The 13,815-nt window shown below is 36.3% G+C and overlaps 4 protein-coding genes across 5 annotated transcripts; 2 read left to right on the top strand and 2 right to left on the bottom strand.

Annotated features, from left to right (window-relative positions):
• Positions 1-314: 314 nt before the first annotated feature.
• Positions 315-4,176, bottom strand: LOC103857003 (putative F-box protein At5g55150). Its single transcript, XM_033287708.1, has one exon. The coding sequence runs from the start codon at positions 1,561-1,563 to the stop codon at positions 463-465; it is 1,101 nt and encodes a 366-aa protein (XP_033143599.1). The 5' UTR covers positions 1,564-4,176; the 3' UTR covers positions 315-462.
• A 1,963-nt stretch (positions 4,177-6,139) lies between these two features.
• On the top strand, positions 6,140-8,010 carry LOC103857002 (glucan endo-1,3-beta-glucosidase 12). Of its 2 annotated transcripts, none has more exons than XM_033288725.1 (3): positions 6,140-6,268; positions 6,354-7,675; positions 7,714-8,010. In XM_033288725.1, exons 1-3 carry the CDS (start codon positions 6,202-6,204, stop codon positions 7,741-7,743), a joined length of 1,419 nt encoding a protein of 472 aa, XP_033144616.1. In that variant the 5' UTR covers positions 6,140-6,201; the 3' UTR covers positions 7,744-8,010. The 2 variants fall into 2 exon arrangements, with proteins under 2 accessions (XP_033144616.1, XP_009132400.1); XM_009134152.3 differs by having other exon boundaries at positions 6,354-7,634; positions 7,781-7,996.
• A 1,021-nt stretch (positions 8,011-9,031) lies between these two features.
• Positions 9,032-10,062, bottom strand: LOC103857001. The gene is made up of 3 exons (XM_009134150.3): positions 9,687-10,062; positions 9,455-9,607; positions 9,032-9,357 (listed from the first exon to the last, which is right to left on the bottom strand). Exons 1-3 carry the CDS (start codon positions 9,957-9,959, stop codon positions 9,292-9,294), a joined length of 492 nt encoding a protein of 163 aa, XP_009132398.1. The 5' UTR covers positions 9,960-10,062; the 3' UTR covers positions 9,032-9,291.
• A 596-nt stretch (positions 10,063-10,658) lies between these two features.
• LOC103857215 lies at positions 10,659-12,786 on the top strand. Its single transcript, XM_009134395.2, has 4 exons — positions 10,659-10,746; positions 10,836-10,951; positions 11,053-12,187; positions 12,461-12,786. The coding sequence occupies exons 1-4, from the start codon at positions 10,659-10,661 to the stop codon at positions 12,784-12,786; spliced, it is 1,665 nt and encodes a 554-aa protein (XP_009132643.2).
• Positions 12,787-13,815: the final 1,029 nt, after the last annotated feature.

The following is a 13,815-nucleotide window of genomic DNA, read 5'->3' as shown; positions in this document are numbered from 1 at the left end:
GGGACTTCGAAGGTGCCACTTGTTGTCAGTCGTTCAAGCCCTCAACAGGCTCATCCAACATGTCTTGATCATTTCAGAAGATGGTAAAGCACTTCAACCATGTCACTTTGTTTAAGAACGATTTGCACTTGTAGTCAACACGCAATAAGAAATGACTTTGGTGCCTCTTATGCAGTTGTGTGCACTGGATACTTGTGTATCTTTCTCTCATGTTTGTCAAAATTTCAAATCTAACAGATTGATTACAACGAACTAGATTTTGGTTAACTAAAACATGTATTGAGAAGAAGATAGATGCTGAAAAAAAAATCTCATAACTTTATTTTTGTTACATAACAACCCTTAGAAAAAATCTATTACGATAAATGTAATGTGTAACAAGAATCAAAACTCAAACAGAAATATGAAACATTCACTATGCAATACAAAAACTATGAACCCTAATTATACATCAGTTTTCACCTATTGAAGAACATCCACAGGTGTGACCCAAAACATACTATTACAAAACCTTGACTGGTAAAGCTTCATGATTTGCTTACTCTCCCATTCAAAAACGCTCAGACTTTCATCGATGAAGTAAACAGAGTTATCTTTGATGAACCCTCCAGATCCTGTTTCATCTGCTGAAACCGCTACACATCTACCTTGAGGGCTCAAGAACAAAGCCCTTCCTCTCAAGCTTCTCACCATAGTCCATTCTTCCGTCTCTGGATTAAATTCATAAATCTCAAAATACGTTGTGAAGTCATAATCATCACTAACGTCTAGCTTCTGTAGAACCACCCACAGGTTGCCATTATCCGACTCTGCAAAGTATTTCTTGCAAGGATCATACCGAAACGGCGAGGCGCTGCATAGAGGAATAGCTTTTGGATTGTTAGGGCTAAGCTCGCACTGATATATCCTTCCAACTCTGTCCATAGCAAAGAAGACGCCACTGCAGAACACAATGTCATCAACGTGTTCAGACTCTAAACCCGTCCATTGTTTATCTCCTCGTCTGCAGAAGGCTAGTTTTCCTCCATCGGTGTCGTAGATTATGAGCACAATCCAATCAGGGTCTAATAAACTTGTCGAAGAGACTGCTTTCTTTACAAAGTTCTTAATTAGGGTTAGGGTTCCAGAATGCTGAATGATGTCTTGGAACTGAAGCAACCGCTGCACGTCCTCGAAAGACGCCAATTGTGGCAGAGGAATAGCCGTGTTGGTTAACGGGTTTTGTAAGTTTACCTCAAACGGGAAAGAAACATTGACAGTTAATAGATACCCTCCTGTGCTTCCACAAATCCATCTCTGATCATTACCGGAGAAAACCATATTTTCCGGAGATATGATTCTAAATCCGTCAGAGCATTGAGCTTCTTCAACGACAGAGGAGGGATGGGAAACGAAGAGAAATGGAACAAACTTGCGACTGTACACGGCCGAAGATGAATATCTCCAAGAAGAACAGACGGTGGCACAACTAAGGATGTCTCTAGCATCGTTTAGGCTGTGGAATACACCTTCTATAAGCTCCGGGAGTAGGTCTGACCAGGACGAAGATGAAAATACAGCCATTATTATTAATTTATTGATGTAGATATGAAACGGTCAAAGCTTGTGAAATGGCAAGAAAGTTATTTATAAAGCCATGAGAAACTTGTGGCGCAAGCAAACGTGTGGAGCAAGTTTTGACAATTACAAAACTCGAAAAGTAGCTTTTGGTTTAAGTTACCACTTTTTAAAACAATTGAAAAATAATTAAAGCCCATTACCATTATAGGATCCAATAATAACATCACACCGTCTTAGTTAAAAACATAAAGACCACCAGAAGCCGAACAGATTCAAGCCATTAATTAGCAACACCACATCTCTGATGTACGCCGTAGTGTCTGAATGGTTTAATAGTCTTTTTTTTTTATCAAATGGTTTAATAGACTATGTTTCGTGACGAATACTATTTGCGGCCGGCACTATAATAGACACACATTTACAGTTATTTTATTTATATAATACTATTATGCTACCGTAAAGTCGTAAACATCAAGGACAAGCCTATCTAGGTGGACATACATCATTCAAGTGACCTACCGCATTGAATTGTTTTCTTGGTTGAAAAGAAAATGTGATTATACATAAGCAAATTTGACTAGGAAGACTTTTAGTTAACGTTCATATCTAGGATAGGGCCATAATAGTTAGAAAGAAGTCAATGTGAAAGTGACATTTCTCTGTATAATATAAATGTTCCATAGACATTGTGTATCATTTTTCAGTTCCGTGTCTCTCTAGAGCTTACCGACTTCGAGCCTGGGGCGAAAACATTTAGTACGGATATATAGAAAAAAATAAAGTTTAGTTTCATGATTGAGAAATTATAATATTATGTATGGATATCATTATATATACCTAAATGACTAAACCAGTACAAAGCACGAACACGAAAACGTATAACGATCATTTAAAATATACCATTTCCATATGATGTCTGATTTTGTTTTTATTGTTTAGGTCTCAAACACCAAAGCTCAAACCAGTTCCGATTCTGTAACAGTTACCATGTATATGTACATTGGTATTGGACTATTGAGCATATGTATATCGGTACGACCGTACGATCTTTTGAATTGTCAAATTAGCTTCATACATCTTTTACAACAACAACAAAAAAAAAAATTAGCTATATACAGTAAGAATCGCAAAATATAAAATTAAAATCATCATTAAAAACTGTTAAACAAAAATGAAAAGATAGTACTCTTAGTCTTAAATCAAGATAGCATATTAGGATGTCACCAGATATGAAATTAAGATCGAAAAAAAAAATAGTTTCTCATAAAACATGTGTCGACTAAACTTGCGTATGCAGTCTTGCTAATATTCAAAATTTTAAATGCATATTTGTCTAAGTATTTACTGACTTTGGTCGCAAATTTCATTAAAGATTTGTATAGCAGAGTAATGTTCAACTTGTGTAGGAGGACCAAACTCTACGAACTTTGTTTTTTTTTTTCTCAAATATTGTTCTTCTCCTTGGATGGGCACCAAATATGTGTAACATTTAGTTTGATTTATTATTATACTGGTGTTTATTTAGCTAATTAACCTACAAGGTTCGTTTTTTCCACACATGACACATCTAAACGCGGTCATTAGATAAATCGAATTATATACAAGGTAGAAGTGATACAAATATATATTTTTCATATTATAACACTTTAAAATTCTAAATCCAAGTTGTTACATCTAATATACAAGTTACAGGGAACATGTAAATAAAACAATGTAATATTAAGTATTTATACATGTCATTTAAATTCTGACTACAATCCTTCGATCAGTGCATTATAATACACATCCAAAGAGGCAAAAAGGACGGAATATCTTGGAGTTCTCCAAAAAATAAAAATGGACTTGATGTAGGAAAAAGAGACGTTGGAAACGAGAGATACTATATAACGTTCAAATTTAGGAGACAGGACAATGGCACATGGCTCCATTGTAGTAGATTCTTAATTTCACGACGAGACAAAATGCTCTTTAACATCATGAATTGTTTATGTAGTAAATATTTTACATAGAAATTCTTTGATATTGTAACTGTAGTTAATTACCACAAGGATTGTTGACTAGATATAGAAAAAATATTAAAACCAAACAATTGTTATTTTTTTTGGCACAACCAAACAATTGTTAAATAAGGTTTTTATTTTAGGTATTTGTAGTACATCAAAATAAATTTAAACAAGAAATGTGTAATGGCTAGGGTACAAAGAAGTTGTAAACACCTGCTCTGTAAAACTAAAACTGAGATAGTAATACTCCAACATTACACGAGAAAATTTATCAAATTATTATGGTAGGGTTGATAAGTTAATGCGTCAGATCACCGATTTTTAATTCCTACTCCGACCAGATTCGTCGTCTATATAAAATTTTAATTATAACTTTAACGGTTATATCAGCTGTGTTCCAACAAGTTATTAATACCATTGGTACCTTTAACATCAAATAAATGTATGGTTAAATTGCCTTAGAGCATCTCCAACCCATTGCTATTTTTACCTCTATAATCTATCTTATTAAAACTCAAGTACAAAATTGGAGTGTTTGGAGACTTGAATAGGACTATTTAAAAAATTTGGAGTGTTTGGAAACATAAATTGTAGTCTTTTAAAAAAAATTAATTTTGTTTGGAAACAAGGATAGTAGTATTAAGAAAAAAAAAAGTAATGGGCTTATGTTTTTAAGAAAAATTAAAAGTCCATCATATTATAAAAAACTATATATTTGGGCGAGATTTAAAATATACGAAAACGGGTCAATCTAATCGCCTAAAACTTTTTCTTTTCTAAACTAACCATAAAACAAAATTTAAACTTTATACACATATTTCAAATCAAAATAATAATTTAAAGTTGATTTATATCAAAAATTGATTAAAAACTAATACATATATTCAAAAATGGATTTTTACTAAACTATTTTTCAATAACCATTATACAAAAATGTTGTCAATATATATAATAAAAATACAATACAAAGCCCAATTTGAAATACCAACTCAAATTATCGTTTTTATATTTCCTATTAAGTTTTATAAATATAATATATGTAATTATTTATATGATGGTACGTATAAAATATTATTAATTATATGATTACTTATATGATGCTACGTATAAAATACAATTAATTATATGATGACAGTATACGATATATAATAATGAATAGGGATGAGATTTCGGGCACCCATACGGGTTTGGTTCTGATCGGTTTGTGTTTCGGATTTTCAGAGTCAAAGATTTAAGCCCTGTTAGGATGTTTCTAAATTTTGGTTTGAGTTTGATTCGGATCTTTGCGGGTTTGGTTCGCGTTTGGATAACCCATTTAAATTATTTTAAAAGTTTTAAATCATTATCTATTCTCAAAATCTATAAATAAAATAATATATTACCTATAAATTTGAATAACATATGTCAGAATACCTAAGCTTAACATATCAATTGGTTTGATTTAAAATTTTGGATACGGAATCAATAATTATTTTAAGTATTTTTGGTGATTTGAGTATACTTTAACTATTGCAGATATTTACTTTTGACTATCTATATATATATTTTCAAGTATTTAAACCAATTTAAAAGTATCATTATTAATGTTTTATATACGTTAAATCTAAAAATAATTAATATATATATAAGTATATAAATCTATTTTTAGAGAAATTTGGGTACCCGAATACTTCGGTTCGGATCAGATTTGGTTCTCTAAATAACAAAATTTTGAATAATTCGAATATTTAATCAATTTATGTTCGGTTTTGGTACTATATTTTCGGATCGGTGTCGGTTCTGTTCTTTGGATTCATTTTGTAAAACCTTAATAATTACATGAAAAACAAATATCAACATATTTTTCAAAATATACACCCGCGCGCCTGCGCGGATCAAAATCTAGTAGTATTTAAAGGTGAAATTGCTCCAATTCACCTCTATTTCTTCCTCTATAATAGAGATCTCTATTTTTCCTCTATTTATAGAGGAAGAAATAGCTTTCCTTTATTTTTTACTCTATATTTTAGAGATTGTTATTTTAGGGGAATACATTGGAGTATATCTCATCTCTATTATAGAGTTATTCTATTTTAGAGGTGAAAATAGCAAAATATATTAGAGATGGTCTTAGTGAACATGTTGACAGATGCTTTCCAAAAAAAAAAACATGTTAACTGAGTTACGTACGGCTCAAAGTTTGACGTGGGTTTTCATTAACGCTGCATTCATACCATTATTAAATTCAAAAATATTTTATAAGAATATTACTGATTTTTTTTCTTTTGTCAGATTACGTGATCTAACGTGATTAAAGTGAAAACTACAACCCATTTTCATAATCATCAGAACGTTAAGAAAATCCTCCAAAAGCATACAAAGCTGCAGTAATATTAAATAAACAATCTAAAATTGAATGGTAATTTTGTCACGTACCCCACCATCTGACAACATTTGGTACAGCTCCAATCAGTACGATTGAAACGGTCAAATTTGCAGTAAAAATAAAAATAAAAATTCACTTTCACACGTCACCAAGTAACATCTCACGTGGGTCCTACCCACTCCCTCCACCTCCCTCTTCACATCCACTGATCCACTATATAACCAACAGCTTCGCCTCATCCGAAAACACAAACATTTCTCAATCTCTGCGACAATGGCTGTCTTAGTTCTCTCTGTCCTAATACTCTCATGCTTCTCAGCAATCCAATTCACACATGCAGGTTAATCTTCATCATCATCATCTCTCTTCACGAATGTGCCACGTGTTGGATTCTTATCATTTCGTTTGTTTTTGTTTCTTCACAGATTCTGGGATGATCGGAGTGAACTACGGCCGGATAGCAGACAACCTTCCGGCGCCGGAGAAGGTGGTTGAGCTTCTGAAATCCCAAGGAATCAACCGCGTCAAGCTTTTCGACACCGACAAAACCGTCCTAACCGCGCTCGCAAACTCCGGCATCAAAGTCGTCGTCTCCCTCCCCAACGAGAATCTCACCGCCGCCGCCGCGGATCAGAGCTACACCGACAAATGGGTTCAGGAGAACGTGAAGAAGTACACGCCGGCGACTGATATCGAAGCGATCGCCGTCGGGAACGAAGTGTTCGTCGATCCCAAGAACACGACGAAGTACCTCGTCGCAGCTATGACGAACGTTCAGAGCTCTTTGGTTAAGTTCAATCTCGACAAATCGGTTAAGATCTCGTCGCCGATCGCGCTGAGCGCGTTGGCGAATTCGTACCCACCCTCCGCCGGTTCGTTTAAACCGGATTTAATCGAACCGGTTATTAAACCGATGCTCGATCTACTCCGCAAAACGTCGTCGCATCTGATGGTTAATGCTTACCCGTTCTTCGCGTACGCGGCTAACGCCGATAAGATCCCGTTGGATTACGCTCTGTTTAGGGAGAACGCCGGGAATGTAGATTCCGGTAACGGTTTGAAGTACAACAGTCTTTTCGACGCGCAAATCGACGCCGTTTACGCCGCCATGGCCGCCGTGGGATTCAACGACGTCAAGCTCGTGGTGACGGAGACGGGATGGCCTTCTGCAGGAGACGAGAACGAGATCGGCGCCGGCTCGGCTAACGCGGCGGCTTATAACGGCGGGTTAGTGAAAAGAGTGTTGACGGGTAACGGAACGCCGTTAAAACCGAATGAGCCGCTCAACGTCTACCTGTTCGCTCTGTTTAACGAGAACCAGAAAACGGGGCCCACTTCGGAGAGAAACTACGGGCTGTTTTACCCGAACGAGAACAAAGTGTACGACGTTCCGTTCTCGGCTACGGTAACGCCGGTGAGCGATAGCAAAGTGAAGGTTCCGGTGAACACGCCGTCGCACGTGGGACAGACGTGGTGCGTGGCGAACGGGAAGACGACGAGGGAGAAGCTTCAGGAAGCACTGGACTACGCTTGCGGCGAAGGAGGCGCTGATTGCCGTTCGATTCAAAAGGGTGCCACGTGTTACGATCCGGAGTCGTTAGAGGCGCACGCTTCTTACGCGTTCAACAGTTACTATCAGAAGAACGCACGTGGTGTCGGCACGTGTAATTTTGGTGGTGCAGCTTACGTGGTCTCGCAACCTCCCAGTACGCACTCTATCCTATTCTTTCTCAAAATTATCATTTTTATTAACACTAATCAGTTGTTTGACAAAAAAAAAAAAAAATTAACACTAATCAGTTTTACGTGTATTAATTTGATTTGTTATCTCTTGCTCAATTCGTGTTTGTAGAGTACGGGAAATGCGAGTTTCCAACAGGGCATTGAAATGGATATGGAGGATCGAGCGGATTAAATTAGTAGCATTTTCTCGTTATTTATTTAAGAGTACATTGTTTTCTCATTCGAGTATTGATTATTTATTTATTTATATGCGTAGAATTCATTTCGCTATTGTATATTTGGCTGGTTTCATCGTATAATAGAGTTCTCAGTATTTTTTTCTTAACTTCAACCTCTACGTACGAGTATATACACGAAATTAAATTTCATCCAGCACTGTGACATTTAATTACTCGATGCTCGAATGTTAGTTCGATCAATCGTTGAGTCGTTCATCTTACGGATACGTATTGTATTAGTATATTATATTCGCAATCTATTAACAACACTGTATTGTATTAGTATATTATATTCGCAATCTATTAACAACACTGTTTAGTGTAATCGTTAATCTATCATTATGGACAAATGATATACACAGTACGGCTAAAATGACATTTCCAAAAAGATCAATCGTTTCGGATCGCAACTAGAATCGGTACAAAGAAACCTCTTGACAATTTTCTGTTTAACCTCTTGAGAATTTATCACAAGATACTTTTATTTTGATGAAGCAGAGATAATTTCACTGGGCGTCGTCCCCTCGGTTAAAACTTCAATTTCTGGTTTATTTAGCAAAAAAAAAAAAAAGTCTGATATAGAACTCTATGATGAACTTCGGAAATGCATCTTATAAACTTCTGTTGCCAAGGAGAGCTTTTCAAAGATGGACACTTCAAAAGATTCGGTTGGTGCTGCTCCACTGTTGATAACCCTTTTAGGAGTGGAGATGACTGAGAAACAACTAGCAAAGAGGTTTAATAAAACATGCGTTATATTTGTTCGTTGAGGTAAAACAAAGATCATACGATGAGACTGGTTCTTAGAAGGCAATTTCATCTGTGAAACTGCTGGTGCTTAAGAAATCTGGATAGGTGAAAGAAGATCCTTTAAATGAACCGTTTGATCCAACAAGGCATAACGTAGTGTTCCATGTCCCAGATGCTTCAAAACCAGAAGGCACATTTGCTCATGTCCTAAAGGGTACTAAGCTATCAAGGATTTGCTCTCTTTCTTCCTGAAAATTTGTTTTATTTGTTTTCTATAGTTGAAAACTCTGTTTCTCAGCTTCGCATTTTCGTAGGATGAACAAGATCCCATTAAGTAGCTGGACATTGCCTGCAATTCCAGAGAAGCCCTAGTTCTGTAACATCTGTTTACATGAAGCTATAAAAATGGAACATTAAATCCATAAGAATGATTATGAAATGATTCTGATGGAGGCAGGCTATTTAGTCATACTCATACTACACATATAGAGTTTTCCTCTAACTAGAGACACAATACCTAAAGATCCAGAAGGATCAAAGTGCAACAAAAGCCTAGAATAAGTCGCATCATGAGACATTAATAGCTACAACAATACCAAATCCTGAGACTTCTACATACTGTTGCTTCATCCCAATTTTAATATGATTCTCTTCATTCTTCAGTCCCTTGAGAATTCAGACACAGTCCCAGTCTCCAGTGACGAGTTGTTTTTGCTTCCTGCAGAGGGAAGTAACAAGAACATGTATGAACAACAACACTGAACAAAATTTCATAACATACCAGTTAAATATAGCTGACTTTGAAAGCTTATTACCTTAGTTTGGTCGGTGTCTGTCATGTTCATGTCCAGCTCAAAGCCTTTGTGCAATGGAGATTCACCATTGTCAAATTCATCACTCTCTTCCCCTAAAGCATCAGCTTCAGAATCCTTACTGGCCATTTTCTCTCTATTCTCAAGCATCGCAATCTACAAATATCAATAGAATCATTACCACACAAGAAAAGCCCTTAAAATAGATTTTTTTTTCCAATTTGGGAAAGCTTACTGGAGCGTATCTGAATCTTTTCTTAGGCGGCTCCTCCGTCTCACCGGAGGCTGTAACCGTCGCCGAGGAAAGTGGGGTCCACTTGTGGAGAAGCATATGGTGTTGAGAAGTGCTTCGACCGTTGGGCTTAGATGCTCGGAAAATGCCGACGGATGAAGTCGAGACACTTACCCACTTCTTCTTCCACTTCCTTACACGACCGTTGAAAACCGCCGTCGCGGACGGACCACTGTATCTTGTAGTCCGGCTCAGTCTCGACCCTACGCCTTCCATCTCCGCAAGCAAATTCTCTTTCTCTCAATGTCACTGTCACTCTGCTCGGACAAGAATATAGTTGCTTTATTAAACTATATCTGATACTACTCTCTCTCTGTCTTTAGAAACGCAGCGTTTTATAGCGGCAGCTGGTTAAGGACATATATGTAAATTACACAGCTTTAAGGAAAGGAAGACCCAGGGTCAACAAGACCAAAGCGCCGAATTCAAGTACTCCCTCCGTTTCATAATAGATGATGTTATTCCTTAGTGCACAAAGATTAAGAAATTTACTTTTCTCTAAAAAGTAGTTTTAAAAATATAATTTAAAAATCATTCAACCAATTACAGAAATGACAACAACATCTAATTGGTTACACAGTTTTCAATAAAGTTAAAAATAACATAAAAATTTCAAAACATCATCTATTTTGAAACAACAAAAATATTCTAAAACATCATCTATTATGAAACGGAGGGAGTATAAAATTATTGTTTTTTTGTCGGAATATGTGTGGGTGTGGCATTGAGTTTTGGTATGCCGTATGAATGAGAATGAATGCAGTATTAAATCTTTAGATGAAATTGAGTGTTGAAGTTCCAGTAATTGTCTGTGAAGATTTGTTGCCAAAGAGTCCTAACTGAGTTCATGCTTATATATTCTTGTCTCCGAGAGAGGAACAAAAATAGTAACAAACACATTGTCAAAAAATTTAAATGCGGTTCTCAACAGATGAACTAGTTAAAGAGGTTGAGAACCCGATCACAGAGTTCAAGAGTACGATGAGGAACGTGGAAAAATCTCGTTAGTTCTCTCGTGAATCTAAGTAGTATAATATCCTTGAAGTATAAGATAGCTGAAAGAGCGAGATTCTTCTTGAATTGGTGGTTTAGGTACAAGAGATTTTGGAAGCAGCAAAGGTGCTAGAATGGTTGCAAGAACGAGCGAACATTCATTAGATTACTCGTTGATGAGCATAGTAATGATGATTCATGATTGGCATGTTCTGGTTTGTATGAACATTTTTGTTTTGTTCACTGGATAGAGCTTTGTGTCTGCACACCGTCCTTTTCAGTTCAAGTTAATGGAGAGTTAGCGGGATTTTTTCAGAGTAAAAGAGGTCTGAGGCAGGGATGTGCTTTGTCGCCATATCTCTTTGTGGTGTGTATGAATGTCCTTTCTCATCTTCTGGACAGAGCGGCTACTCAGAAGATCATTGGTTACCATCCTAAATGCCAAAATATCTTGCTTACGCATTTATGCTTTGCAGATGATTTATTAGTATTTACGGATGGGACTAAACGATCAATAGAGAATGTTCTTAAGATCTTTGAAGAGTTTGCAGTCATGTCGGGGTTGAAGATAAGTTTGGAGAAGTCTACTCTGTATACAGCGGGACTGACTGAGCTTCAAGAAGGGGATATTCTCACTTGCTTCCCTTTCGCAGCTGGAAAGTTACCAGTAAGATATTTGGGGTTGCCTCTGCTCACAAGAAGAATGACCATCAATGACTACATGCCGCTGGTGGAGAAAATAAGGAAGAGAATGAGTTCTTGGACAGGAAGGTTCCTCTCCTATGGAGGAAGATTGCAACTCATTAACTCTGTCATAACAAGCATGGCTAATTTCTGGATGTCGGCATTTCGTCTTCCTGGTAGTTGTTTGAAAGAGATTGAAAGCTTATGCTCAGCTTTCTTATGGTCTGGCCCTGAATTGAAAACAAGTAAAGCGAAAGTCAGTTGGAAGGATGTTTGTTTACCAAAGAAAGAAGGAGGGTTGGGTTTAAGACCACTGAAGGAGATCAACACTGTACTCTGTCTAAAGCTATTGTGGAGATTATTTTCAAATCGAGCTTCTTTATGGGTCAAGTGGATTCATTGCTATTTGATAAGAAAGGGTTCCTTCTGGTCAATGAAAATTCAAGCTGCTGTTGGATCTTGGATGTGGAGAAAAATTTTGAAGATGAGAGATTTAGCTCAGGCTTATATTAGAATGGAAGTGCACAATGGCAAGCACACTTCCTTCTGGTATGACTCTTGGTCATGTTTGGGTCGGCTCAAAGATGCGGTAGGAGACAGAGGACCTCTTCGGATTGGGATTGCAGAAAATGCTCTGGTTGAGGAAGTGCTAAGGAATCATCGGAGGAGAAGGCATAGGATCATAATTCTGAACGAAATGGAGGATGAGATTGATAAGTTGAGAGATAGAGATGATCAAGAAGATGACATGCCACTTTGGAAACAGGGTGAGAATAGATTTTTGAATAATTTTTCAACCAAAAAGACATGGATGCAATTGAGACAAACGCAAACAGAATGCAGATGGAGTCGAGGTATTTGGTTTGCTCAATACACCCCAAAATATTCATTCTTAACTTGGGTAGCTATGAGAAACAGATTGCAGACATGTGATCGAATTCACATGTGGAATGCATCAGTAGATACTTTGTGTGTGCTTTGTAAAGAAGAGCAGGAGACTTGCAAGCACTTATTTTTTGGATGTCGTTATGCTGGTAAAGTGTGGAGAGAATTGATTGGAGGGGTTATGAAAGATGAGTTCACTGTGGATTGGGATGAGATATGGGAAACAATCTCTAATCCTAGTACCAGATATTCAAAAACGGAGATGTTTCTGATTCAGTACTCTTTTCAAGCCCTGCTGCATAGTATATGGGGGGAAAGAAATGCAAGAAGACACGGTGAATGTCCAAGAAATGAAAGGGTATTGGTTACTTGGGTGGAAAAAACAGTGAGACTGAAGCTGCTGGCAGTAAAGGGAAAGGGCCACAAGTACCTTGAAGAGGGTTTGAGTGTCTGGTTTGGAGCGAGAATGATAAACGCATGATTCTTTCTTGCGATTGGTTTTGAGTTTGTAAATACAATAACACTGATGCACTTGATGTAAAAAAAGTTTTGATTGAATAAATTTTACATTCATTCAAAAAAAAAAAAGAACATTTTTGTTTTCGAATTATTGATTATTTCGTCATGAGGAGAGACCCTACTATGTTTGATGGTATATTTGTTTTGTTTGTAAGATAAATGAGAAATAGTTGCAATAAATTATTGCAAAAAACTGATTTTTTTTAGTTTTTGTATCACAACATAAAACTTAGTATATATGACAATTGTTTGTAATATTAATTCATCAGTTGCAAATTGCAATAAATGATTTCTAGGAATACCTTTTTATTTTATAGTTTTTGTTCACTTTTTTATTTTATAATCTGTGTTTTATCAATATATATGGCATATGTAAGTATATATGTCGATTTCATATTTAATTTGCCAACTAACATTGACTATGACTTGTTTGTATGTTTGTTTGTCTGTCACATAACCCTTTATCTTTTCTAGTTTGGTTTATTTGCCTCTTGACTAATTAGCGTTCCCTCTGACCTCATAACTTTTGCTGCTTGTTTTACCGGTATTTACCAAAGCTACTTCCCGTGATCTTGTTCAAACTTCAAACTAAAAAGAAAACGAAATGTTAATTTTCATTACCAATCCTTATAATTATTACATCGCCTCTAACCCATCTCCAACGTGTATAAAATTGCTGGCAGGTTTACAAAGAATTCCCATCATTTTTATACAAACTTTGTATTTTTTTGGGATAAAATGGAATTATAAATGTGTAGTTTGAAAAACTCATGAAGCTGTATTTTTTTTGATCAAAAAGATACAGCGTATCAAACTACATTTATAATTCCATTTTTATTATAGAGAGACATTTGTATTTTTGTCTTTGTCAAGAAAGTATCTAAACTTATGTGGTCAAACAAGCAAAGCACCAAAGTCAAGGAAGAGTAGAAGACACAGTTGTGTCTGTAAACAGTGTCATGTTGTGTAATAAAGCAGGGAAACTAGGGGG

Source organism: Brassica rapa, chromosome A03 (genome assembly GCF_000309985.2).
Source record: "Brassica rapa cultivar Chiifu-401-42 chromosome A03, CAAS_Brap_v3.01, whole genome shotgun sequence".
In the NCBI taxonomy this organism is placed as follows: Eukaryota; Viridiplantae; Streptophyta; class Magnoliopsida; order Brassicales; family Brassicaceae; genus Brassica; species Brassica rapa.
Note: the sequence above shows the minus strand (reverse complement) of the source record. Positions and strands in the feature narration are given on the sequence as shown.

Excerpts from the sequence above, each read along its gene's own strand:
- LOC103857002 (XM_033288725.1), top strand. The coding sequence starts at position 6,202 with ATGGCTGTCTTAGTTCTCTCTGTCCTAATACTCTCATGCTTCTCAGCA. Across the intron at positions 6,269-6,353 it reads AATCCAATTCACACATGCAG|ATTCTGGGATGATCGGAGTG; the intron begins GTTAATCTTCAT and ends GTTTCTTCACAG. Across the intron at positions 7,676-7,713 it reads TTCTCAAAATTATCATTTTT|ATTAACACTAATCAGTTTTA; the intron begins ATTAACACTAAT and ends AAAAAAAAAAAA.
- LOC103857215 (XM_009134395.2), top strand. The coding sequence starts at position 10,659 with ATGCGGTTCTCAACAGATGAACTAGTTAAAGAGGTTGAGAACCCGATC. Across the intron at positions 10,747-10,835 it reads GAGGAACGTGGAAAAATCTC|GTACAAGAGATTTTGGAAGC; the intron begins GTTAGTTCTCTC and ends TTGGTGGTTTAG. Across the intron at positions 10,952-11,052 it reads TTCATGATTGGCATGTTCTG|AGTAAAAGAGGTCTGAGGCA; the intron begins GTTTGTATGAAC and ends GGATTTTTTCAG.
- LOC103857003 (XM_033287708.1), bottom strand. The coding sequence starts at position 1,563 with ATGGCTGTATTTTCATCTTCGTCCTGGTCAGACCTACTCCCGGAGCTT.
- LOC103857001 (XM_009134150.3), bottom strand. The coding sequence starts at position 9,959 with ATGGAAGGCGTAGGGTCGAGACTGAGCCGGACTACAAGATACAGTGGT. Across the intron at positions 9,608-9,686 it reads AAAGATTCAGATACGCTCCA|ATTGCGATGCTTGAGAATAG; the intron begins GTAAGCTTTCCC and ends TGATATTTGTAG. Across the intron at positions 9,358-9,454 it reads CAGACACCGACCAAACTAAG|GAAGCAAAAACAACTCGTCA; the intron begins GTAATAAGCTTT and ends TTCCCTCTGCAG.